The 27,017-nt window shown below is 41.3% G+C and overlaps 1 protein-coding gene across 5 annotated transcripts in view; it reads right to left on the bottom strand.

The window, feature by feature from the left end:
* Window positions 1-27,017, bottom strand: part of RNF38 (ring finger protein 38) — a 115,939-nt gene that overhangs the window by 10,505 nt on the left and 78,417 nt on the right. For 4 of the 5 annotated variants that reach the window (XM_040963631.1, XM_040963633.1, XM_040963635.1 and 1 more), the window contains 6 exons: window positions 20,577-20,770; window positions 14,112-14,325; window positions 4,264-4,431; window positions 3,091-3,261; window positions 518-679; window positions 170-276 (listed from right to left, as the gene is read on the bottom strand). In XM_040963631.1, coding sequence (XP_040819565.1) covers window positions 170-276; window positions 518-679; window positions 3,091-3,261; window positions 4,264-4,431; window positions 14,112-14,325; window positions 20,577-20,770 — 1,016 coding nt within the window. Of the gene's footprint in view, window positions 1-169; window positions 277-517; window positions 680-3,090; window positions 3,262-4,263; window positions 4,432-14,111; window positions 14,326-15,644; window positions 15,824-20,576; window positions 20,771-27,017 lie in introns of those variants that run through there. The other variant, XM_040963634.1, reaches the window with a different exon arrangement.

The raw sequence follows: 27,017 nt of genomic DNA, 5'->3' as shown, positions 1-27,017 counted from the left end.
TCTTCCCCGTGTTTTCACTTTTTTTAACCCTTAAGTGGCTCCTTAACAGCAACTTCAACCCCTTTAGCAAAAATAAATCCCAAGTGACAGACCAAATATACGACATTTATATAGCAAAGAGAATCTCAAGTTTGAAACTTCAAGATATAGAAAGAAATAAAGGACTTACAGAACATATGGCAGCAAGCTGGGATGGTAAGGGGGTGGTGGGATCGGCTGCTGGGATCGGTATCTGCTCCGGCCTGGGAGCCTCCGAGGCATAAATGGAGGGTAAGGCTGCAGAGATAAAAGTGGGGCAGGAAGAATTCACTGTTCCAGTGGTATTTATTATTTATTTATGTCTTAAAATTAATGGCACAGATGCAACCATCAGTACGAAGATCTAAAGAATGTTTCTAAACATAATTTTCCAATTGAATGCTTTCACAATTCAATTGTGAAATAATTCAATGCTGAAATAACACAGAATCTGTTGTCAAAGCAATTTATAACTTTCTAACAATGTATAGAAACTTACTACTCCAAAGGACACCTCTTGATGCAAAGGGTCATGTGCCAAGAACTGCAAAGGAGCCGATGGAGGCAACGTTGGGGGATGAGCTGAGGCAGGGTAGGTAAAACTTCCGACTGGAAGATGTTCTCCTAACAGTTCCACTTCGTTTTCTATCCTCTGCAGAGGCTGAAGAGGAAAATAAATGCTTATTCTTAGTGTTTTCATAAGTTTTATAATAAAGTAGAAAAACAAATTCAAGATGCCTATAAGACCATGGACTTTACATTAATCTCAAATTCTTACAGGTGCGCACACAGACTATAATAAAACCTTCCTATCTTCAATTTCAATTAAAAAACAGGTCACTAAACATTTCCATCAGTATCAGATATATTGCTTTTATTATTTCAAATTTCTCTTATTAAAAGACTAAAAGTCCTCTAACAGGTTAATTATTAAAAAGGTAAAAATAACTTCTTTCAGTCACAACACCCTGACCATATGTGAAGAACCGTGAGACATGTAACCTTTCATAGACCAGAACACAAACACATTTATAAATCTCAAAATGGGATAAGGTACAGAAGGCACCACGTGGCAGTAGAAAGACACAGGCCGATATTACCGTAACCTTGGCACTGTCACCAATCAGCCATGTGCTGGATAAAGCACTTAATCTCAACTCCAGCACTGTCACGTGATATGCTCACAGCCAATTTCTAAAGTATGTTGTGAAACAATGTACAAAAATCACATAATGCTAAGGAAATCACATACATAGGATACGAAAAAAAAAAAAGGTTGCTATGATTCACATACAACTCTCTTAGGTAGATCTTAGTGTATAGTATCATTGCCACTAATTCCAAAACATTTTTGGCATTCCTAAAAGAAACCCCATACCATTTAGGACTACCCATGGATGGCCCTTTGGCACAGCAGGTCAAGCTGTGGCCTCTAAAGCCAGCATTCCAAATGAGCATCGAGTTGCCAGCTGAGTCCCAGCTACTCTACTGCCCACCCAGCTCGGGCTCCTGCACCCACACCACGAACCTAGATAAAGTCCCAGGCTTTTGGCTACAGCCTGGCTCAGGCCTGGGTGTTGTGCCATTTGGAGAGTGAAATAGCGGATGGAAGATTCTCCCTGGCGCCTGCCTCTCTGTAATTCTTCCTTTAAAAAAAAATTTTTTTTTTTTTAAATTTAACTAAGTATTTCTCTTCCAGGAGATACTTATTTTCCATCACTATAAATTTGGCTACCTGGACTTACCAATGTAGAGATATAATATGTGGCCTTTGTGTGCGTATGTTTATATTTTTGCTTATCATGTTTTCAAGGTTCATTCATTTTATAGAATACATAAATTTGACACTATTATAAACGCTTGGGCAATTACTTCTGTGTTGTTGATTTTTTTTTTTTTTAAAATCTGAAAGGGAGAGGTAGAGAGGAAGAGACAGAGATCTTTATCCATTAGTTCACTTCTGAAATGACAACAGCTGTGAGTGGGCAGGCCAGGCTGAAGCCAGAAGTCTGGAACTCCATCCAGTTTTTTTTTAAATGTAGGTGACCACGGCACCCCAGCATATGGGGCCACTTTTGCTGCTTTCCCAGGTGCAATAACAGACAGCTGCATCAGAGGCTGGGTCAAAGCTAGCATTGCAGTAGGCAGCTTAATCCATTCTGTGCCAACGTCAGTTCCCAGATGTTTTCAATTAACTATTTGGGCACATGCACTCAACTGTTAACCTGATTTCCTCAGATACAGAACATTAACACATTATTTGCACATAAAGGCTAACATTTCAGTCTGAAGGTTAACTCACACTAGAAACAAACTACAACTGATGATACTGACACCATCAAGGCTAAACCTTGATCACTTGTGTAACTGGATCTTTTAAATAATGCCAAATTTAGATACAAATGATGCTTGGGACTCTGCACCCAAGTGGGAGATCAGGAAGAAGCTTCTGGCTTCAGACTGGCTCAGCTCCGGCCATGGCGGCCACTTGGCAGTGACCGCAGTGGATGAAGATCTGTCTTTCCTTTTCTCTGTAAATCTGCCTCCCTGTCCCATACCCTCCAAAAGAACTCTTACTATACATACATACATACACACATTTATTTATTTATTTTAGACATGGCACTTAAGTTCAGCCAATCCAGAAAACAATTAGAGCCTTTTCCTGTGACCTTCTTTATTAACATAATTATCTTCCCTAACTCCCTCAACAGTATTCACCTTAGCTGTAGTCCAGCATGAGAACAGGATTCTATAGAATATATTCTATATTCTATAGAACACAAATACCTTTATACACTTCTCATTTTCTTATTTATAACTATGTGAAAAGAAAAAAATGACTGTAAAAGGTCATTTAAAAGTGACTTTACAATAGCTACAACGAGCTAAGAAACCAGGAAAATCCAAGGCATATGACTGTATCCTAGTTTATATCCATGGAATCCTTCACTCTTTCTAAGAACCACAAGAATGCCTAAGTCACAGTGTTTAATTGGTAAAACCTTACATTCACTAAATTAATCTGCCTGGTCTAAAGATTTTGGGAAAATTAAGAGCAGAGGTACCTACCGATCGTGATTGCTGCGTTTGGAAGGGGACAAACTGGCCTGGTGGTGGCAAATGTGGAGGATGATGGGGAGAAAGGTGAGGAGGATGTATAAGAAATGGATCACTAGAAATAAGGGGTGGGAATGCAGCATATGGTACTGGTAAGTGCTGAACGGAACATGCCTGAAGCATCTGTAAGAGAAATAATTATTTTTTTTTGGTTAAAAATATTGGAATATATGATTATGTTTTAAATATGAGATTAAAGTCACTGCCACAGCATCCCCCAAATTAACCACAACATTTTCAGCAACTTACAAGCAATGATAAACTGATATATTGCATACTGTTAGTAAAGTACTGGCTGCTGCTGCTATTCTAAAAAACTCTCCTTTTCAGTCTGATAGAAAATTCTCTGTAGAAATTTTCTCAAAATGCAACTCACAATTAACTGCTTAATCATTGTACAGCATGTCATTGGGCAGTTGACCACAGCTCTCTATTACTTAGAAGCCAAGCTGAGACAATGAACGTGCTCAGTACTAGCATGTTCGTTTGCTTCAATCTCATGTTCAAGCCACAGTATTGTTTTTATGAGATTTTTGCCAAGGGCTTTCCTTTAGACATTACCGCCCTTAGCTCAGTCATTTGAGTCCTCTAGATTTCAGTACCTTCATTTATGAAAAAAGTAGAGCATATTAAAAGATAAGTTTGAGGCAAAAAGGTGAGTCTGCCCTCCCATACTAATTGCTTATCTTTATGATATTAAGCAAGTCATTTAATTTTTCAGAGATGATATTATTTCACATAGGTTTACCATGGTAAGTGTCTACAGAAACCCTGTATGTGCGGACACTTCTGTTCAACACCACAGTCTTTGGGGTTGAGGCCAACTTTTATCAAGCTTTACTTTCAAACAGTGTTGCTATATAAGCATGCACAACTTGGTCCTCAGAGTATTCAATTATGTATTATTAATGTAAAAATCACATCATTTTAAAGCTCATGTACAATAACAATGTTTTTGCAGTAAAATTGCCCTTTTTACTTGGAAATAAAGTTACAAAGATACCATTTGTTTGCTTATATAATGCTTAGCCATTCTAAAGAAAGCTTCTGAGTCTAATCACAAGACCAAATCCAGGTTGATATGCTTAACAGGAGGATCTAATGGTAACAGAGGCCCAGACTTACCGGAGGAGGCACACTACAGACGGGGAGGTGCTGTCCACTGAAAACCACAGAGCATCCTGGGACTTGCTGCGCACTGCACGCAGGGATGTGCTGGCCTGTGCAGAGGGGAAGTCCATGTGGTGCCACTGTTGTTACTGTGTAGGAAACAGGCACTGTGCCTTGATGGAGCTATCAGGAAAGAAAAACAGAACTTGAGCTGTCTGAGCAGTCCTTGATTCCCCTTGCTCAGGCGTACGGTTTTTCATACAATCTAAGTTTTAACCACGACATCTGCTGCCTCTGAATTAGGAAAGCTATTTCAAGATTATGTCTGATTCTACAGAACTAGGATTACTCAAAGCCCCAAAGAACAAAAATTACATTTAATGCCAACTAATAAACACAAAAGCAGCATAACGTACCTATCTCTCCATGAGCATAAAAAACAAGCCTCACGTATGAACTGGCATGTTTGGGCTTTATGTTATCTTGCTTCCATCTCAAGCAAACGTATCTAACTGATATACTGTCACATACCAGTATTTACGGACAAAGTGTCTATTTTTTGCAAATGCAAACATAATTATTAAAAATTACTGAACAATCTCACATTAATCTTAGAGAGATTACTAAACAAAGGGATTCATGTATTTTGGTTCTTATTTCTGTTAACTTTAGGATACTATCAATCACCTGTAAAAAGGCTGGATGTCAAGTCATACTTGGAGCTGTAACCCAGAAATCCTATTTCCCACCATCTTCACTCAAGAGTAATTTTACTTGTACTACAAGCATGTCTACTCATCTGAAGAGTGAAAACATAGCATTGGCATATTTGCTTTAAATTTTCATTTCTCTGATGTTAAAGGTTAATTTTAACATGGGTTATTATCCATTTAATTTTTTCTGCAAATAATCTATGTACCTTGCTCAATTTTCCAAGGTTGGCATAACCAGCTTTCACTTATTATTTTAGATATAAATTTACCACTTGTCATGTGTAACAAAAAATCTTTCTACTCCATGGTTCATCTTCTTAAATCTTTTATGTTTTCTTTTATGATCTTGTATTTTTATAATGCAAAATATAGCAGTGAAGTTATACAAATGTAATGCTATGTTATTTTTCAAATATAGATTTCACACTTCACTGAAAATCATTAACACTGAAGCAGGATTCAATTTTTCTCAAACATGGATAACAATCAGATCCTGATCTAGTCATCAAATCATCCTATTTCCTCTAAATGTAAAAATCTGTTTTACCTTCAGTAAATTCCACATATTCCTGGTTCTCTTTCATGACAATTTCATACTGTTTTGAAGATAGTATTTTACTAGAATTATTCTTCCCCTTTACCATAGTTACTTTTCTTTATGGGGGGTCATTTTCACACATTTATTCTTGAATATAACGCAAACAATACTAACCAGTTAAAGACATATTACCATACTATTACAGTAGTAATTTGTTTATTACAATAAACTCAATTTTGTATTAAACATTTTAATCCAGGAACATTATGCCACCACATTCTAAATTACAATCTGGTCCTTTAAGAAATCATCTTCATTTTTTTTTTTTTAATTTTTATTTTAAAGGTAGAGTTAGAGAGGATAGACACAGAGATCTTCCACAAAAAGGTGCATTCCCCAAATGGCCAAAACTGGCCCAGTTCTAAAGTCAAGAGCCAGGAGTTTCATTTGTACCTTACCCAGGGGAGCAAAGACCCAAACATTTGGACAATTGCTTTACTGCTTTCCCAGGTGCATTAGGGGGTTCAGAAGTTGGGCAGCTGGGACTTTAGCTAACACCAACATGAGATAAAGGCACTGCAGACAGCAACTTAACCCCAGACCTAATAATTTTTGAAACTAGAATCTCTTTCCTTTTCTTACCTAGAATCTCTTTCCTTTTCTTATATAATATATTTACTAAGTTCAACTCAGCTATTTACTTAAAGTGTTATTTTGCAACAGGAAGAATTTTCAGAGACTGCTCACATGCATCTGTATCCCAAATTTTACCAATGAAAGTTAACCACTGGATTCTGGTAGTCTTGGTCATGCTAAGGTATCTCACACTGAAGCAAACATGTTATCAGTCAACTGCATGACCTTTTTTATGTACCAAGAAAAATGTTACCAATTAACTAACACAACACCTTGTCATTAGAAATTTTATATTTATAAACATATTAAAGGCACTTCAGTTGAGGTCATGTAATGCTTGAGCATTCATGAAAAGTGTAAGGGGAAGCAAGTGTCTCTTCCTAACCTGTCTTCACTTTCAGAGTCTGGCTCTGCTGACTCATCTCAGGGTCACTGGGTGGTTTATCCACAAGAAGCTTAGCATCTTCAAGGAGGCTGCTGATATGGAATCCTTATTTTAGCTATTTGCTGCTAGAATTTTCAAGTCACGTCTACAGTCATGTATAGCTGGTCAGCTTATGATTTGTACTTGAAGAAGTTAAATTACACTCCGCCCTGCCAATTCCTACAGGTTATTTAATTCTTCTGGGGTCATTTCAGTGGTTTGACACTGACATGTAAAAGCAATAACTGAATTACACCTACTGCTTCTGACGCACCAAGATTAAGATGCATCAAGTAGGTGAAGCACCCCAACTCTAGAAATGACAAAATATGAAAACTGTACATCTTGGAATCAATGAAAGTTCCCTATTTTTTTTTGAACCACGAATACAACAAAATACATAAAAGTATTACATCAGAAGAGCCACTCCCTAATTCCCCTTGTCAAAGGAACCACTACCCTGATTTTTGAGCGAAATCACTGCTCCTGTTCTTACCATCTGTTCTGTAGCTGACTAGGCAATGAATGTTATCATTAACACTGCTATATAATAATTTGTAATAACTAGAAAAGCTGCTCTGCCCACCTTCCTTAAGCATTACAAGAGTGGTTCTCTTCTCTGTGTAACAATCAGCTAAAGAGGTGGGTCTCAGGACAGGGCGTCTCATGGTGATCTGGACAGCCGCTGTGCACTGCGCCATGTGCTGTGATGCTTCTGGGGCTGTGGGTTCGGTGGGCTGCTTCTTCGGGGTGAGTAGACCGTAGGGGGGAGGGCTTGGGACTGGGCAGGTCGGGACCCACCGGCCGTCCTCATGGGATGGGGTGAAGGGGTTTTGGTGGGGAGCGAACTTGGCCTGGGATCTTTAAACCTAGCAGCTCTGGCTGAGGTGGGTCTCAGGAGGGGATCTCATGCCTGGATCCGGACAGCCGAATGTGTGAGTTTGTTTGGGAGGCAGCTTGCCTTGCTGGCCGCCGGCCGGGGCTATGGGGCTTTGGTTCTTTGAGTTGCTGCTTAATTAGCTCCAGGTTGAACATTGTGCTTCGTTGGACCTGAAAAAGGCGTAACTCTTCCTTAGCAACTGTAATCACTAAATATGTGAGACAAATCAGTCTGCAGAAGTTGGTTGGGGTTGTCTGCCAAAGAAGTTCATCAGCTGGCCAATGTGTAAACTGGTAATGAACAGACTAGATTAGGCACGACTGAGCAAACCTTAGCCCAAGTAAATAGAAACAGGAGGGAGCAGAGTTCATGCCGGCTAGGCTCTTGTACCTGCAGGTCAGTGGGAGCCAGGGACGTAAGCAAGTGTTTTAAGGCAGCGTTCGGAAGGGAGGGGCTGTGCAAGCTGAGTCAGAGCAAACTGCCAATGAAGATTTACGCTGGGAACAGGCCTGGTTGGGGAGTACAGGGAACGCCCTGGCTAAGTTGTGGTTTCAGGGTGAATGTGGGGCGGGTGGGGCCTGCGATTTGGTCTCGATATGGTTCCTTGTCCAGTGCGGGTATGGGTGTAGGATGGGTAGGGATGTGCAATTAGGTAGCCTCAGTACCATTGGTGTTTGAGAACAGCTGGATGCAGGAATGTGCTGTCAATTTCCACTGGTGAGCATGGAAACCAGGACTAGGGGAAGGCATGGCTAAACAGAGTGGCACCCACCAGCATGTGTGTGGGTTACATAGTGGGGCTGGTTGGGTTGAGCTAGGCTTCAACGCCCACTGAACGAGAACTGAATGCCAGTGTTCAAGAACTGAACAGGATGTGGAACAGACTGAACCAGTCTGCTGTACATGCTGGCAAGCACAGAAAGCAGAGGCTTGGTGGGGGTTATTGCGCGTCACTCCGACTAGGCTGCATCTCCCACTGGTTGGTGTGAAGGCCAAGTGTGTGGTGGGCAGGATCAAGCTGGACTGCAATACGCATGATTTTGCATAGAAAACAGGGCTAGAGACAGAATTGACCCAGCAATTGCAACTACCGGTGTGTGTATAGGTTGATTTGGACGACGGACTGTGCCAGACCATACACTGGCATGCACACATAACAATCAGGTCTGGGATCACCTCAGAAGAAGTTTTTTTGGGATTCCCCAATGAACCATGGTTCGAACTCCAACATGGAGAAATGAGGTTACTGGTTGACACATGGAGTGGCCCCCAAAATTTTTGGGGGTTGGGTGGGGGTCAGAGGTGGTTTTCTCAGTGGTTTAGAGCAGTGGACGTGGCATCTCAGGTGCACTGGAGGATATGGCAGTAATGGAACCTGCGTATCTAACAGGGAAGAGGACATAAGTACAACAATAAATTACCCAGCAGGTTGGAGTGAAGACTGGGAAAAACGGAGACTGTAAGGTGAAGTATGTAGCAGTGGATTTGGAAAGAATTTCATTGTGATGGAGTGCGAGTACTGACAGCATAAGGCTGTTTGAAACTATCAAAACCATGAGCAGTGCTTGACGCATGCCTACATGGGAAATTGGGTGGTGGGAGGGCTGGGAGTGGTTTCTACTCTTATACCAAGATACAGGAAAGGAAAAAAGAATGTGAAAAGTTTAAAACACTGATCTATCCATTTTTGTCTTGACTTCGCACTAGTAATATGAAAAAAATTATCAAAAACAAATAAAAAAAAAAGGGGGTATACCAACCTCCTATATCATCATCCACCCCTACCTACTTCTCCATTTCCTGTATTTTGTTGAAGTAAATCACAGGAACATCATATACAAAATAGTTTACTATGGATTTAAAACAACATTGTGGTCTTTTGGGGACTGAACCAGGAAATGAAAGATCTCTGTCTCTCCTCTACATAAATCTGATCTTTTAATAAAAACCTTTTTAAAAACCCTCAAAACAACAACCAAAAAAAACCTATCTGAAATACTTTATCTGAAATCCCTTAAATCTATCTGTTTATTGGGGCTCGATTCATGCACACAAGTTAAGTCTCCACTGGTGGCACTGGCATTCCATATGCCGGTTCAAGTACCAGCTGTTTCAATTCCAATCCAGCTCCTTAATGGCCTGGGAATGGAGCAGCTGATGGTCCAAGTCTTTGGGTCGCTGCACACACGAGAGACTGAGAGGAAGCTACTAGCTTCAGACTGGACCACTTCTAGCTATTGTGGCCATCAAGGAAGTGAATCATTTGTAAATTTTATTTATTTGAAAGCCAGAGTTAGAGAGATCCTCCATTTGCTAGTTCATTTTCTGTGTGGCTAGAACCGCCAGGGCTGGGCCACAACGAAGCTAGGAGCTCCCTCCAAGATTCCTATGTTGAGTGGCACAGGCACAAATACCTGAGGTCATCTCCCAATACCTTTCCCAGCTTATTAGCCAGGACTTGTATCAGAAGCAGAGCAGCAGGACATGAACTGGAGTCCACATATGATGCTGGCAACACTAGCAGTGGGAATACCTACTACACCAGCTTCTTCACGGTCTTTAATTCATAGTCCTTTCTTCATGTATTGAATTAACTTTGCTTACTGCTCATCATTCTTGAAAAATTATCTGAAGTAATTCTTTGAGAACAACAATGAAGGTTCCTTACTCCAAGAAGAATATACCTGTCCTGTTGATCTCTGTAGTCACAATTACTTGAAAACTAATCTGAGTTAGGGCTGGATACTTACTTCTGGCAACTCCTCCCCTGGGAGGATGGTGCCCATATTTCTTATCTGAACAGTCTTTTGATTTCCTGCCCCTATTGTTTTTAAACAACCTAAAATAGAAGTTCAAATTTTGCCTCAATGAACAAATACCCTCATGATAGACCTAGCATTCTTCAAATTCTGGTCCAGGCATTTCTTCTAGGTTGTGTGGTTTTTTACTTATTTTATATACACATTTTAACATAATGCTAACATTTTATCTAGCATACTCAATTGTCTTTGAGCCAAAACAACATTTTGAATAACCTTTCCTATCACCTGTGGCAATTTAACTACATTTCTACTTTAAGAACTTGTGTTAGAATAGAAAGGAACACTAAATTTTGGGTTTTATTTTTTTTTTGCATTATTAGTAAAGTATTTTTACTTTTGAAAAACATTTATTTTTATTGGAAAGCCATATTTACAGAGAGAAGTAAAGACACAAAAATCTTCCATCTGATGGTTCATTCCCCTAGTGGCTACAACCACAGCTGAGCTGATCTAAAGCCAGGGGCTAGGAGCTTCTTCTGAGTCTCCCACATGAACAAAGGGTCCCAAGGCTTTGGGCTGTCCTCAACCACCCTCTCAGGCCACAAACAGGGAGCTGAATGGGAAACAGGGCCGCCAGGATTAGAACGGGCACCCATATGGGATCCTGGTGCTTACAAGGTGAGGATTTAGTCAGAGCCATCATGTCAGGTACAAAATATTTCTACTTTAATGGTCATACTAATTTAATTCTTTTAATAATTCTAATAGTTTTTTTTTTTTTTTTTTTAGATTTGTATTTACTTGAAAGAGTTACAAAGACAGAAGGACAGAGAGATCTTTCACCTGCTGATTCACTTCACAGTGGCCATAAGGGTCAGGGCCAGGCCAAAACCAGGAGCCATGAACTTCATCCAGGTCTCCCATTTGAGTGGCATGGGCCCAAGTACTTGGACCATCGTTTGCTGCTTTCTCAGACACATTAGCAGGGAGCTGGACTGCAATGGGAGCAGCTAAGACTAGCAACGATACCCATGTGGCATGCTGACATTGCAAGCAACAACTTTACCCACTATCCCACAATGCCAGTCCCTTAAAATTGTTTATAAGATTTATTTATTTGAAATATTTATTTGAGGGCCTGGTCTTAGCAGCTAAAGTCCTTGCCTTACATGTGCCAGGATCCCATATGCGCACTGGTTTGTGTCCCAGGGGCCCTGCTTCCCATCCAGCTGTTTTGTGACCTGGGAAAGCTGCTGAGGACAGCCCAAACCCTAGGGACCTTGCACCAGAGTGGGAGACCAGGAAGAGGCTCCTGGTTCCTGGCTTCAGATGGCTCAGCTCTGGCCATTGTGGCCACTTGGGGAGTGAATCAGAAGACAAAAGATCTTTCTCTCTGTCTCTCCTTTGACTTTCCAATAAAAACAAATCTTAAAAAAAAAATCACTGGCTATGCTTTATTATTTCAAACATCCGCATGTATATTCTACAGGGAACCTAACAGATTTTGTTGTATTTTTTACCACAAAATTTCAGTGCTATCGTAATGCTAGCTTTATCAAATATACTTGGATGTTTCTACTTTTCAATGACCTGGAATACTTATTCAGGAATCACTAGTTCTTTAATGGTTATGTCAATTTCTGCCACGGCTGTTGATCTGTTCAGCTGTCCTGGAACTGTACGGTCGCACTCACTGCAGCCTAATCCTAACTTAGCAGAGACTCAATATCTAACAATATATAAATGAGCACTCACCTTTTCTGAAGTGCAGCCTTTTGTTTTTCTGTTTGGGCTCCTTCTCCTTTATCATCCTGTCATACATGTGTGCGTGCAGGTGCATGTACACACACCCACACCCAAGTCTAGCAGTATTTTTCTTTGTAACCTTACATATTACATAATGTCCTATAAAATGGGACGTGGCAAGTACTTTTCTGTCTCTTTTTACTTATAAAGGAGAATAAATATATATAATTATTTCAATGTTTTATAACCATTATTTTATTGCATTGGTAAAACATTAAATAAAAATGGACAGAGCAGCATCTTTCTAGTTGCTGTTGATGTTACTGATTAAAGTATCTGCTTTATCTCATTTAAATTAGTTTAACTGCCTTTTCAACATCAAAAAATTTTTCTTCTACCTTGCTTAATGAAACACAAATGTTTACCTATTAAACTCTGTCTTCTTTGGAATATATTTGGTCATAGGTTATTGTTCTATTCATGCACTGCTAAATTATGTCTTCTAAACATTTATCTAAAAACAAAGCAGTCTAGCATTGTGGCACAGCACACTCAGCTACTGCCTGCAACACCAGACTTGCACACACTAGTCCTGCCTGCTCTGCCTCTGATCCTGTTCCCTATCAGTGTGCCAGCAAATGCACAGGTCCCAAGCACGTGGACCTCTGCATACACATGGGAGACCAAGATGGAGTTCCTGGATACCTGCTTCACAATGGTGCAGTCCTGGCCATCAAGACCATTTGGGGAATGAATCAGTAGACAGAAGTACTTGGTATTTATGTTATACTATACAAGCATTACAATCCCAACTTTCTATATTAATATTCCTGGGTCATCTGGAGAACTTATTTTTTTCAGTTCTTCTCCCTACAGTTTTATGTGGAATATCATTGACAGTTACTAAATTAACATTTGAGCACTGGTATCATGAAACTACTCTCCTTGCAAAGCCCATAGGAAGACAGCCAACATAGAGGGGTGCTCTCTCTTCCTGCAAACATGAAAAGCAAGGAAACATTTCCTTCTCTCCCACCTTCCCTTCCCAACTCACTCCACCCCCAAATATGTCCCATGTATATCTGTGAAAAAAGTTTTCATCTTTTTAAAATTTTATTTTGATGATATTTACATAGTTGATTAGGGCAGGAAGGGTCAAGGGCTAGGGGAAAGTGGCTAAGACTGCTGCTTCCAAATTTCCTTTTTCTTCCTGTATGGGAGAGGGGAGAAGAGGAAGAGAAAAGGAGAGAGGCTGCACCCAGCCTCCCAACTCCGCAGCACGCATGGATGGGAATAGCCACACGATGTCACCCCAGGGACTCCAGTGTTGGAGCATGCTCTGAGAGTTCTGCTTAGGGGGTATCAATAGTTCTGAAATGCTTTGATCTCCCTCTTTGATGTGCCTGAGAAAGCAGTAAGTCCTGGTCAGTACTTAGATCCCCGCCACTTACACAGGAGGAAAGAATAGAAAAGGATGGCTCTCCAGGTTCCTAGCTTTGGCTTGGACAAGCCCCAGCCATTATAACCATTTAGAAAATGAGCCAACAGATGGAAGATAACCTCTCTCTGACTAACTTTCAAATAAATAAAACAGCAATAAAAAGTGAGTCATCAGTTCCTATTCCAATTAGCCTTCCTTTTTAATTTCTCCCGTCTATAAATTTGCATCTTTAACACCTAGCCATTTTAGGAGGATCTGGGCTGCTTTTGACTTCAGAAGATCACATAATTTTGGTTTTCACCCACAAGCACTGACGACAGGCAATTCTTTAACAATTAGTCACCTACTTGTTTCTAGGAGTTCCCTGGGTGTGAAAATGTGTAAGCAAAGATACACATTCCACTGCCTTGTGTACTGAACTACCCCAGAATAAACTGAAACAGACAAACGTGCTCAAAGCACCAGCTATTTAAGAACCATTACTCTTAAATCACTAATTTCTAAACAACTATTAGATGAAGCAACCAGTTGTCTTAACCCTGCACTTAATTATTTTAGGTTCACCAGTCTTGTACAGAAACTGTATATAGTTTAAGTTTCATTTCTTATAAGGAGTAAGAGGAACTTAAATAAGTAAAGAAAAAACATGCCACAAAGAACCCATCTCAGTAAGCTGTCACCAGTTTTTACCCCCAGTATTTCCCAGATAGTCTATTACTATACCTGATCATGTATGTCAACCATTACTGCATTCTGCTGGGGTGGATGAGCGGCAGGATGTAACAGACGGGGAGATACATTTGGGGGGTGGAAGGCTCGAGGTTCTTCTATTGCTTGCTGCTGTGCATAAGGGAGATGGTGATAGTTTTCATCTTGACTAATGGAATTGTGTCGAGACAGGCGATCCCTTCTCCCTCTCTGGCGCCTGACAGGAGGACTGTAATAAAACAAATGTAAAAAGGAGGTTGTTACTACAATGTTACTATTGTTGCTCCATCAGGATAACATACTGTTTTCTTTGATATACATCAATAATACATGATAGAGTAAACCTCAGTATTCAATTAACTGCCATAATTTCCCATCAGCTTTAAAAATTAGAAATTAAACACAAGAAAAAAAGAAAAATTAGTATTTGTCTTTTTTAGCCACTAGACTACTGCACTGGGGTCCCATATAGGCACTGGTTCTAATCCTGGCAGCTCTTGTTTCAGTCCAGCTCCCTGCTTGTTGCCTTGGAAAGCAGTTGAGAATGGCCCAAAGCCTGGGGACTCTGCACCGATTACGCAGGAAATCAGGAAGAGATTCCCGGCTCCTGGCTTTGGATCAGCACAGCTGCCTCCATTGCAGGTACCTGGGGAGTGCTGCCACAGATGGACGATTCTCCCCTCTCTCTCTCCTCCTCTCTGTATGTCTGACTTTCCAATAAAAATAAATCTTAAAAATAAATAAAATTTGTTAGTATTTCTTATACACATAATGGGCACTTCACATTTTTTTCTATTTGGCTTAAAGAAACAAGACACAGTTTTCATATGCCCATTTTAAACATGAAAATAGACAGAGCAGGCATTGTGTACAGAGGGTTAGTCTCTCTGCTTTCATCTTCTTATCAGAATGACAGATCAAGTGCCCAGCTGCTCAGCTGCTGATCCAGCTTCTTGTTAATTCATCCTAAACAGCAACAGATTATGGCTCAAGTCCTTGTATCCCTGCCACTCACATGGGAGTCCTGGATAGAGATTCTGGCAATTGTAGAGTTAGCAGAAAAAAAAGATTTCTTGATCTCTTTCACACGCTTTCAGTAACATGAAAATTTAAAAAACTGGAGCCTGTGTCATAGCACAATAGGTTAATTCTCTGCCTGAGGGGCATTATTCCATGTGGGCACAGGTTTGGGTCTTGAATGCTCCACTTCTAATCCAGCTCCCTGCTAACTACCTGGGGGAAAAAAAGGGACAATGCCAGGATGCTTGGGCTCTGCACCCACATGGGAAATCCAGAAGAAGCTCCTGCTCCATTTCAGACCAGTCTCACTCTGGCCATTGAAGCTATTTGGGGAGTAAACCAGATCTTCCCAATTGACTCTGTTTCCTTCTCTGTAACTCTATTTTTCAAAAACAGATAAATAATTAAAAAAATCTAAATAAATGAATACAAACTGAAAATAAGAGCAGACATTTGGACAAGCATTTAAGTTGCTGGGAAGCCTGCATTCCATATTTATGCTCGACTTCAGCTGCCTGCCATACAGACCTAGAAATCAACAGTGATGACTCAAAGAACTGGGCTCCAACCACTGCTATGGAAGATGTGAACTGAAGGGTTTTCAGCCTTATACCAACCCTGGCTATTGTGGCCAACTGGAGATTGAGCTCTCTTTGTCTGCCTACAACTGAAACAAACAAAAACATAATTTGTTGACAGCTGCAAATATAATAGTAACTCAGTAAATGCTGATAATGGAGATGCTTGATTGTATGAACATAAATATTCCAAGAACATACATGATGGGTCTTTAAGAAGTTTATGTAGGGACAGGCACTGGGCCCCTGCACCCATGTGGGAACCAAGAAGAAGATCCTGGCTTTGGACCTTCTCAGCTCTAGTCGTTGAGGCCATTTAGAGAATGAACCAGTAGATGGAAGACTTCTCTCTGTACTCTTTCAAGTAAAACAAAAATAAAAAATAGAAGCGAAGGAAGGAAGAAATAAAGAACAGCTATATTTCATATTACAGTGCTAATTTGAGAGTACTGATTACTGTTTTGTCAATTAAACTGCTGGAAAATGCATCCTGAGAGGAAGAACATGACTGCTCCAGTATCTGAATCCCTGCCGCTCATGTGGGTGACACATGCCTGGCGATCCAGTTCCTAACTTTGGCCTGCTCCAGCCTTGATTGCTGCAGGCATTTTGGGAGTGAAACAAAATGAAAAACTGCTCTCTTTCTCTCAGCACTCTGCCTTTCAAATAAATGACAATAAGCAATTTTCCTAAAATGTCATGGAAAATGTGTATTATGGGACTTACTGGTAATGCAGTTAGGATGCTGCTGGGGACACCTGCTCCTACCACGCCACAGTGTCCTGATTTCCAGTCCCCAATGCCAGCTTCTGCTGGTACAGATCCCGCGGGCGTCAGGCATTTGGATCCCTGCTACCCTTACAAGAGATCTGGTTTGAATTTCTCGTTCCTGGCTTCAGCCTAACAGCCTCGGCAGTTGCTGCATTTGCTTACTGAAGTAACACACTCTACTCTGCACTAATCTCTACATAATGTTACAAAAGAACTGTGACAGATTGTCATTTTTTATTTCTCTACACTTCCACAATTCACCTCCACTCCTATTTAACAATGATTCAGCACAAAACCAATTTGACAAGCAGGAGGCCTCTATTTAAATACTGAACTGCACCCTCCAACTGGGCACAGAAGGCCAAGCCTCCTGCAGGCAGTGCTGTGAAAGGCCTCTCAGCAGCAGGTTCTCTCTTCATCAATCTTCCCATTCTGCACTTCGGCCATCGCTTTCCACTCCAAACTCCAGAAACAGGGCTGTTCACTAGTGCTCCTGGTGTCATCCTCCAGGTTCTCGCCCCAGTCACTGCCCTACTTCCAAACCCTCCCTTCCAAATAAACAGACATTACCAAAAACACTATACAGAACAAATGAATGACAGTGAATTCCAGTGAGGAACAAGGAAAATCACAGTATGGGGAATCAAGGTTGGACTTTTAAAATTTATTTGAGCCCAACACAGGAGCCTAGTGGCTTAAGTCCTCACCTTGCATGCACCGGGATCCCACTGGGTGCCCATTTGTGTTCCGGCTGCTCCATTTCCCATCCAGCAACCTGCTTGTGGCCAGGAAAAGCAATAGAGCATGGCCGAAAGCCTTGGGACCCTGTACCCGCATGGGAGAACCAGAAGAGGCTCCTGGCCCCTGGCTTCGGATCAGTTCAGCTCTGGCCATTGCGGCCATTAGAGGAGTGAACCAGTGGATGGTTCTCTCCTCTTCTTGGCAAAAATCTACCATTCACACACACACACACACACACACACACACGTAACAACATAAATTTATTTCCAATAAAGTATTGTTTATTTACAAATAAATTATTCAATTATTAAATATTTATTTCCAATAGAAATAAAAACAAATCTTTTAAGTCTTTAAAAGACTTACTTATTTTGGGGGCCCAGCGCGGTGGCGCAGTGGCGCAGTGGTTAAGGTCCTCGCCTTGCACGCCCGGGATCCCATATGGGCGCCGGTTCTATCCCGGCAGCCCCGCTTCCCTTCCAGCTCCCTGCCTGTGGCCTGGGAGAGCAGTCGAGGACAGCCCAAGGCCTTGGGACCCAGCACCCGCGTGGGAGACCCGGAAGAGGCTCCTGGCTTTGGATCTGCATAGCATGGGCTGTTGCGCTCACTTGGGGAGTGAATCATCGGACAGAAGATCTTCCTCTCTGTCTCTCCTCTCTGTATATCCGCCTTTCCAATTAAAAAATAATAAAAATAAATCTTTAGAAAATACATATATAAAAAAACTATATATAAAAAATATATATATATTTAAAAAAAAAACACTGGGCAGGAACATCTCCTGATGGACACGCATAGCACCATCCATGGAGTCAATCTGCCAAAAAAGTTGAACCTGAATTGATTAAAGCTATGGGTCCAAACACCTACCATTTAAAAACAAACCGGGCCTGATGCAATGGCTCAGTGGCTAAATCCTTGCCTTGCACACGCCTGGGTCCCACAGGTCCCAGTTGCTCCATTCCCTGCTTGTGGCCTGGGAAAGCTGCAGAGGACAGCCCAAAGCCTTGAGACCCTGCACCTATGTTGGAGACTCGGAAGAAGCTCCTGTCTCCTGGTTTCAGCTCAGCTAGGCTCCAGCCATTACAGCCTTTTGGGGAGTGAACTAACGGATGGAAGATTTGTCTTTCCTTTTCTCTGTAAATCTGCCTTTCCAAAATAAATAAATTGTTAAAACAAAAAAAACACCAGCCAAGTTTATGCTTAACTGTGCATGATAACTAAAGTATCTTCACAGAAAAGGTTTAGTATAGACAAGATTTGTCTCACATGAAACAAAAAAACAAATGTTTTAAGATCTCTGTATCAACCTATTTTCTCCTAATACAGGAGGCTGGACACCTGAAACCAAGGTGCCAACCAGTACTATTGGTTTGTGGAGGGCCCTCTTCCTGGCTGGCAGATGACCACATCCTCATGTGACAGAGTGAGCCCTCTGATATAGCTTTTACTAGGACACTAATCCTATTAGATAAGACCCTGCCCTCATGATCTCATTCAATGCTAATTATTTCCTGAGAGATCTCATCTTTAAATACAATCACACTGAGAGTTCTGGCTTCAACATATGAACTGGGGAGGACTCCCCACAAATATTCAGGCCTGAACACCTTTGGATCTCTGGATTATTATTAATCCCAGGTTTATCAACATGGTGTACATGCATATATTCTATTCCAAGGATGCATTATTTTCCAAGAATAAGAAATGTATGACATTAGGTAGACTAAGAAGCTAAAGACAAAATGCAGAATCCTGAGAAGATAAAAGGAAATGGTCAAGTTCCAAAGACCAAAGGAAAGCTGATCTAAATTTCAACTCCCTTTGATAGCAGACTCCACAGTTTTACAGTATATATAACCTAACTTCCAGTTGTCTTTGAGAACACATGGGAATCAGAATAGTGTACAGAAGATTCAACTCTAAGTACAAGAGGTTTGGCCTACTGCTTCGTTTCCTGCACCAGAGAGCCCAGATCAAGTCTTGGCTCTGTTCTCATTTCCACCTGATGTTGACCCTTGGGGGAAGCACACGACGGCACCCAATGTGAGAGACATGGACTCAACCCCCAGTGTGCCATGGCCTGGACTATTCTCGGGCACTATGGGCATCTGCAGTATTAACCAGGAGATGGGAATTCTGTCTCATTTTTTGATAATAAAAGTAGCTCACTTCGAACATATTCAAATTTCATTACTTTATGGCTATGAACTACTTCTGGAGACCAATCCTTGGCCTAAACGCATGCCTAACTCTGAGTCCATGCACTGAAGCATGTTTGGCTGAGCTGCAAAAGTAGCCAGTCAATGTGTCATATTAAAAAAGGCAAAGGTCAGCTGTCACATACTCCGAATCAGTTTGGGAACCGCTGTGGGTTCCAGTGAATGTCTAGTTAATGGTAGTTGACAACAGTATATCAACCTCAAAATTTCTTGACATTGTTAACCTCAGTTATAAGTTTATCAGTTATCAATTAGACCTGTGTTTTAAATATGTTCTTGTAAACAATGAAGTTCCCTATTGTTCCTTGCTTCACTATGTTTAAAGTTCTTACTGCAAGTTCCTGTTTTGCATGCAACTGTACATTACTGATGACTGGATGATCTGATCCCTTACGTTACTGCTAATAACATCACTGGAACAACAGATGCTTCTTATTTCCATGTAACACCATTCCTCTTCCAGGTCAACCTGACACTGTCCTGCCGGATGTGGCAAATCATAAAACAGAATCATCCAGGATTCAGGATATCTGACTAGCACATCTTACATTGTAAGGTGGTTGAATTCATATAGTAGCATGGGCTGACTTTAGCTAAACCACTTCAATCCTTTTCAATGTCTTCACTTGTCAGTTAGAGTAAATGAACTCCAAGATTGCAGTTTGGGAACATAAACAACTTATAATACTTCCGTGAATTTATTCGCACCTGTGTTGATGTGTTCATGAAATGCTTACAGGAAAATACTTTTTGATGTTAAGAAATATTGGTAAACATATCAGTGGAAGGAAATATTAAAAACTAAGTTTTAGGGCCCGGTACAGTGGCCTAGTGGCTAAAGTCCTCACCTTGCACATGCTCCAGGATCCCATTAGGGCAACGGTTCTAAATCTGGCTGCCCCACTTTCCATCCAGCTCCCTGCTTGAGGCCTGGGCAAAGCAGTGGAGAACGGCTCAAAGCCTTGGGACTCTGCACGTGCGTGGGAGACCTGGAGAAGGCTCCTGGCTCCTGGCTTCGAATCAGCGCAGCTCTGGCCACAATGGCCAGAGCACCTCTCTATACATCTGATTTTACAATAAAATTAAATAGATCTTAAAAAAAAAAAAAAAAAAAAGCCAAAACCACAACTAAGTTGTAATAAACTAACCTTCTTCTGTTGCGTGCAGGTGTGTTGCATCGTTCCCCTGAGAAGTGATGTTGGCTTGGTCGAACTGAAGGGGGCTGCCTATTTGATGTCATCTCCCATGGTCGCATTGGTGGTGAGGGAGCTGGTGATGCTGATGTATAGTCAAAGACTGAATGAGAGAGGCGCTGTCTCTTGGGACTTGGACTATCTTCACTCTGCCAATGTAAAAAATCAACTGAGTAGGACCTTTTAAAGATTTCACATTATTGCACATGCAAAAGTGTTTAAATATATTTAGCCTAACATACATATTTACACATACAAGCACTCCAAACTAAAAATATTTGCTGAAAATGCTGGCATGGGGTTAAACGAAAGGAGATGTACAGGATCATGAAATATATTGGGTAACAAGATAGTTTTGTACAGTTCTTGATCTTTTAAATTTCCCAGTCCACCAGAGGAATTCCACCATGCTTTTCAAATCAGCTCTGTTACTCTTTTAGCCATCAATTTTCAGCTGCCGGGGTAAAATGCCACTAAGGGGCATACCCTCCCCTAAGGCGGCCCACAACTTGATTTTCAACCACACTGACTCAGGATTCTTGTTGAGACCATTACTATCTTCTTCAATAAGGGCTGCATGGGTGACAATGAGATTTATAAAAAAAGATACAGAAATATTAAGCTGATCAAGATAATCAGTTCTTTACCAGAGCGTCCAGATTGGGAGTATCCCTCAAGGTTTCAAGGGTCATAGCATGGGCTGGCTAACTGTAAAACTGACGTGAATCACTTCGTTACACCAACTACCCTCTAGCATTCCCCACCCAATTCAACTTCCCAATTGAGTTTCACCAAACTGTCAAAGTTATAAATAAGTTGAACATCATCAGATAAAGCTACACTCATTTTCTAATAGTCTCTCTCCTGTTTCTACTCCCACAAGTTCCAATTATTTGGACATTACAACAATTCTGGTTGCAAAATAATTAGGACCAGAGCTGGTGCATAAAATAATCCGGATGGGAGCTGGCACAGCACATAAAGGGCTCCCCCCTCCCCTGCATCCTGTATAAGCACAGGTTCCACTCCCAGCTGCCACACTTCCCATCCAACTCCCGGCTAATGCACCCGGGGAAGGGAGCAGATGATGGTCCAGTTACTTGGATACCTGCACCCACATGGAAGACCCCAAAGAAGCTCCTCACTTATGGACTGGCCCAGCTCCAGCCATGCAATCATTTGGGGAATGAACCAAAGGATAAAGAATGATCTGTTTTTCAGACAAATAAATTAAAATAATAATAATAATTACTGGGACCTGTTGACACACAAATCATCTCAAAACACAAGCAAAATGTGTATGGGGGTGAGAAAGTAGAGGGTAGGAAAGGGGTGTAGGGGAGGAAGGGCAATGGAAATACGGGGTGGGAGAGGATAAAGGGAGAGACAGAATAAAATGCTAGGAACCATTTATGATCATTAACCATTTCTATGCATCCTACACTGAAAATTCACAGCAGGCCATGCATTTTTAATTCCTTCCAGAAACTCACTGCTTAAAATGGAAGTACTACAGATCCACGTGATAAACTGAAGACTATAAAGTTACTTGTACGTTTTGTCTTATGCTCAAACCATGGGCTAACAATGTTCTTAATTTCACAACAAATGCATTACTTTTATGAATGAAGGTTAAAAAAAAAAGGAGGTAAAAGTTTATCTCTTCTGTTTGCGCAATATGGCTTAAAAAATAAAGAACAGGAAGTGAAAGGGCTTGAGCTATTCATTAATACTCCGATACACATCAAAGCAACAGGAAGTCATAAATTCTTAAAGATAGGGAAACATTAAAAACAGATCCATGCAAGGTGATTTTACAATAGTCTCCATCAACTTTACTACTTAAAAAGAATCTCTCCCCTTACCCCCCAAAAATTTCCCAGAAAAACACAGGGAAAGATTAGGCCCAAATGGTTCCAAGTTCCACACATCAGCCCTTATGGAGATTCTGGAAAGTAACCCAATGGATGTAAGATGTTCCTTGCAAATATTTTTAAAAATTCTTTATTATATAACACAGTTTTTAAAGATTTATTTATTTTTATTGCAAAGTCAGATATACAGAAGAGAAACAGAAAGATCTTCCGTCTAATGATCGATTCACTTCCCAAATGACAACGGCTGGTGCTGCGCTGATCCCAAGCCAGGAGCCAGGAGTCTCCTCCAGATCTCCCACATGGGTGCAGGGTCCCAAGGCCGCAGGGATTAGAACTGGTCCCCATATGGGATTCCGGCGGGTTCAAGGCGAGGACTTTAGCTGCTAGGCCAGGCTGCCGGGCTCTATCACACAGTTTAATAGGCACTGGAGTTTCCCTTCCACCCCACATTGTTCTCTTCAGTCTTTCAACAGGTGTCTTCCACAAATTAATTAAAACAAAAAACTCTCTTATTGACCTAAGACACCAGCACTGAATCACATTGTAATTACAAAAAAAAATTTTTTTATTTGATGAAAAACCCATGTTGTAAAATATGGATTAAATGTGAAAATTTAACAGTAAAGACACAAAAATAACAAGCTAAAAACAATCACTGTTCTTTTTAAATGTATTGGTAAACCCAGGAAAAACATAGAAAATATATCAACAAAATATAGCATGGATGCAGCAACAGGGAGGAATACTGATACAAGGTTTTTAGAGCCAAAGAGACAGACGGTAAGGCCCATCACTGAGAGGCTGGCATACAGCTTCCTAAGCAGCACACACACAATGAAGGAACCCAGAACAAGCCAATCCCAATGGCACAGAGTTAACAGAAGAGGAATTTCTTCCAGGGGAATTCAAATCCAAGTTCATTGCTCACAAATTCAAGTGTTTACCACTTACATGTTCTACAAATCTGTAACCACTAGGACTCAGGATAGAAATAAATGAAAAATCGAATATTAAAGGATACACCCCCTCCCCAAGCACAGTCCAGCATGCTTAAGACTTCTTTGTGCCTTCACACCAGATTGCTGGTCTTCCTCCTCGGACTCTAATTCAGAAAATCTGGGTCGGGCCCACAAACTGGCATTTCTAGTATGACCCCTGCCCATGCTTGCCCACGATCAAACTGAAAACCAAAGAACCAACTGCAGAGGGAGTTGTAGTATTAGTTATTAAAGATAACTTACAAAAATTCAAGTTTTTGCTTCTCTAGGAAACAAACTCTTTCCTTCCTTTTCTGATTGATTCTTTGCCAGTGGGATGACTTCAAAATACCAGATAACAACCACCTAAATCCACAACTCTCGATGCAAATCAGATCCAAGTACTGTTTCTACTTGTCCACAACACAATATACACGTTGCAATGTAAGACACTGGCACAGACTTAGGGATCAGACAGCACAAGTAGGGTGAGAATATAAAGGAGGTGGCCTATCCTCAGCATTTAAGCATCTGATAAAACAAGTGTCAGATCACACCTCTTAACACCAAGCCATTTTGCAACCAAATCAACACCAGAAGTGCAAACCAACCTGGAGGCTGGCCCAAGTGTATGCCATGATTTCACCAAAGCCAATCAGAAGTCATTATGTGCCAAAGGAAAAAGAACATTTAATAGTTGTTCTCTAATTCAGGTATCTATCATGAATCTTGGAGATAATGGGAGACGCTGTGCTGACAAATTTTCCCCAACACAGAAACAGCATCTAAGCTCCATTAAAATGACTAAAACATGTAACTTCATCATTGGTGAGCCCTAAGAAGCTACTTTACAAAGGAGCAGGTAGCCAAGACCATGCCCATACCTAGTCCTCTCTCTTCTTTGGTCTACTCTTTCCTTTACACATTCTAGTAAGGAATCCCTTACACATCCTAGTGAGGAATAACCAAGACAGATCATTTTGGGGGAAAATATTAGCAGGGGAAAATAAAAAAATCAATGCTCTGCTTGGAGCATAAATATAATTTACAAAAGAAACTATACACATTACTGTTAGATTCGCTGCTAGCCAAAACGTTAAATTCGCCGACCACCAGGGAAAGAATAACTCGGCCAAATATATGAAAAGAACTTAGATGGCCTTTATTTCAGGGAACCATGGTCACGGGCTTCCCTTCCCCATGCAGCAGACAGACAGATGTGAAGGAATGGGCTGCAGAGGAAGAAGAGCGTGGAAGAGATGGGGAAGGGGTTTTTTAAACTCTCCTTGAAACGGAAGCTGAAATGGGGGGGTCACCTTGGCCCTTATTGGTGGTGGTGGGGGGGGGTATGGGTCTGTGCCCCTCACTGGTGCAACGGTGGTCTCACAGCCTGAGGGGCCGACCAGAATTCTGCCATCTGTTCCAGGTCTGGTTTGAGGCAAACTCCTCTCTTCTCTGGTCACTGTGATAACAATCAATTACAATATTTAATTCTCTACAAGCTCAATTCTTTATCTTTAAACTATGCTCAGAAACATATGTGTCTCTTAATTAAACCAGACAGTTCGATGAACATACTGCTCCTGAATCAGTGCACATAGTCTTGCTTAACATGGCTTTCAGTTTTTGATTTACAGAGCTGAGAGTCCTCAGCTCAAGAGATAAAACCACAATAAATTCAATTTCTCAACCAAACAATATATCTTCTTGGATGGTTGCTGATCTGTCATCCCTTGCTCTGTAACTGACTTTCAAATAAAAATAAAATTTTAAAAGTATGAACAAATAGGGCTGGGCTTGGTAGCTTAGCAGCTAAAGTCCTCACCATATTACACACACCAGAATCCCAAATGGGCATGGGTTCTAATTCTGGCTGCCCTGCTTCCCACCCAGCTCTCTGCCTGTGGCCAGGGAAAGCAGTAGAGAATGATCCAAAGCCTTGGGACCCTGCACCCATGTGGGAGACCTGGAAGAGACGCCGAGCTCCTGGTTTCAGATTGGGGCAGCACCAGCTGTTGCAGCCACTTGGGGACTGAACGAAGGGACCAAAGGTCTTCCTCTCTGTCTCACCTCCTCTCTGTGTATCTGCCTTTCCAATAAAAAATAAATCTTTATATACATATGAAGAATTGGAATTTTGCGGTCCATTCCTCTCCCCCTTTCTCCACCATAAAGACTGAAAGAAAAGATGTCTATTTTGCAGTCAGTGCTTGGAATCAAGACTCCAGTGGTGTCAGATTGCAATCTGACCATGATGAACAGTATTTAATATTGGGTGAAAATACTGTGACTATCACAGGCTGTAACCGAGACATCACAGAACACATAAGCTGCCTCAGTAAGTCTAGAGAGGCCCAAATGTCTAGCCTTTGAATAACAATGTTATGATCCATTTTTCCCTAATTTTTAACTGCATCAAATGTAACTGGTTCACAAAAACCAATTTAATTTGGTGCTAAACAGTTTTTTAACAACCATATTTAGTTACAGCCTGTACTCAAACTCTCATAACTATAATTTTTCTTTTCTTTCAAATTTAACAACACTAATCTCTTTTTTTAAAGATTTTTTTTTTTTAATTTTTATTGGAAAGGCGGATATACAGAGAGGAGAGACAAAGAGGAAGATCTTCCCTCCCATGGTTCACTCCCCAGGCGGTCATAATGGCTGGAGCTGAGCCAATCCAAAGCCAGGAGCCTCTTCCGGGTCTCCCACGCGGGTGCTGGGTCCCAAGGCTTTGGGCCATCCTCGACTGCTTTCCCAGGCCACAGGCAGGGAGCTGGATGGGAAGCGGGGCTGCTGAGATTAGAACGGCACCCATATGGGATCCCGGGTGTGCAAGGGGAGGACTTTAACCACTGCGCCATTTCGCCAGGCCCAATAACACTAATCTTTTAAGAGATTATTTTTATTGGGCCTGGTACAGTAGCCCAACATCTAAAGTCTTTGCTTTATATGCGCCAGGATCCAATATGGTGCCAGTTTGTATCCTGGCTGCTCTACTTCCGTTTCCATTCATCACCATGCTTGTGGCCTAGGAAATCAGTCTGTCTTTCCAAAAAAAAAAAACCAAAACAATAGCGTAATGGTTAAAGTTCTTGCCTTCCAAGTGCTGGGATCCCATATGGGCGCCAGTTCTAATCCCGGCAGCTCCACTTCCCATCCAGCTCCCTGCTTGTAGACTGGGAAAGCAGTCGAGGACAGCCCAAAGCCTTGGGACCCTGCACCCGTGTGGGAGACCCGGAAGAGGCTCCTGGCTTCAGATCTGCGCAGCACCGGCTGTTGTGGTCACTTGGGGAGCAAACCATCGGACAGAAGATCTTCCTCTCTGTCTCTCCTCCTCTCTGTATATCTAGCTTTCCAAATAAATCGCAAAAAAAAAATTTATTGGAAAGGCGGATTTAGAGATAGACAGAAAGAGACAGACAGAAAAATCTTCCATTTGCTAGTTCACCCCCTAAGTGGTTGCAATGGGCAAAGTTAGCTAATTCAAAGCCAGGAATTTCCTTCAGGTATCATACAGGTGTGGGGGTGCCAAGGTT

Source organism: Ochotona curzoniae, unplaced genomic scaffold (assembly GCF_017591425.1).
Source record: "Ochotona curzoniae isolate NIBS_2020 unplaced genomic scaffold, NIBS_Ocur_1.0 scaffold_3208, whole genome shotgun sequence".
Classification (NCBI taxonomy): domain Eukaryota; kingdom Metazoa; phylum Chordata; class Mammalia; order Lagomorpha; family Ochotonidae; genus Ochotona; species Ochotona curzoniae.
This window is presented reverse-complemented; position numbering and strand designations above follow the sequence as displayed.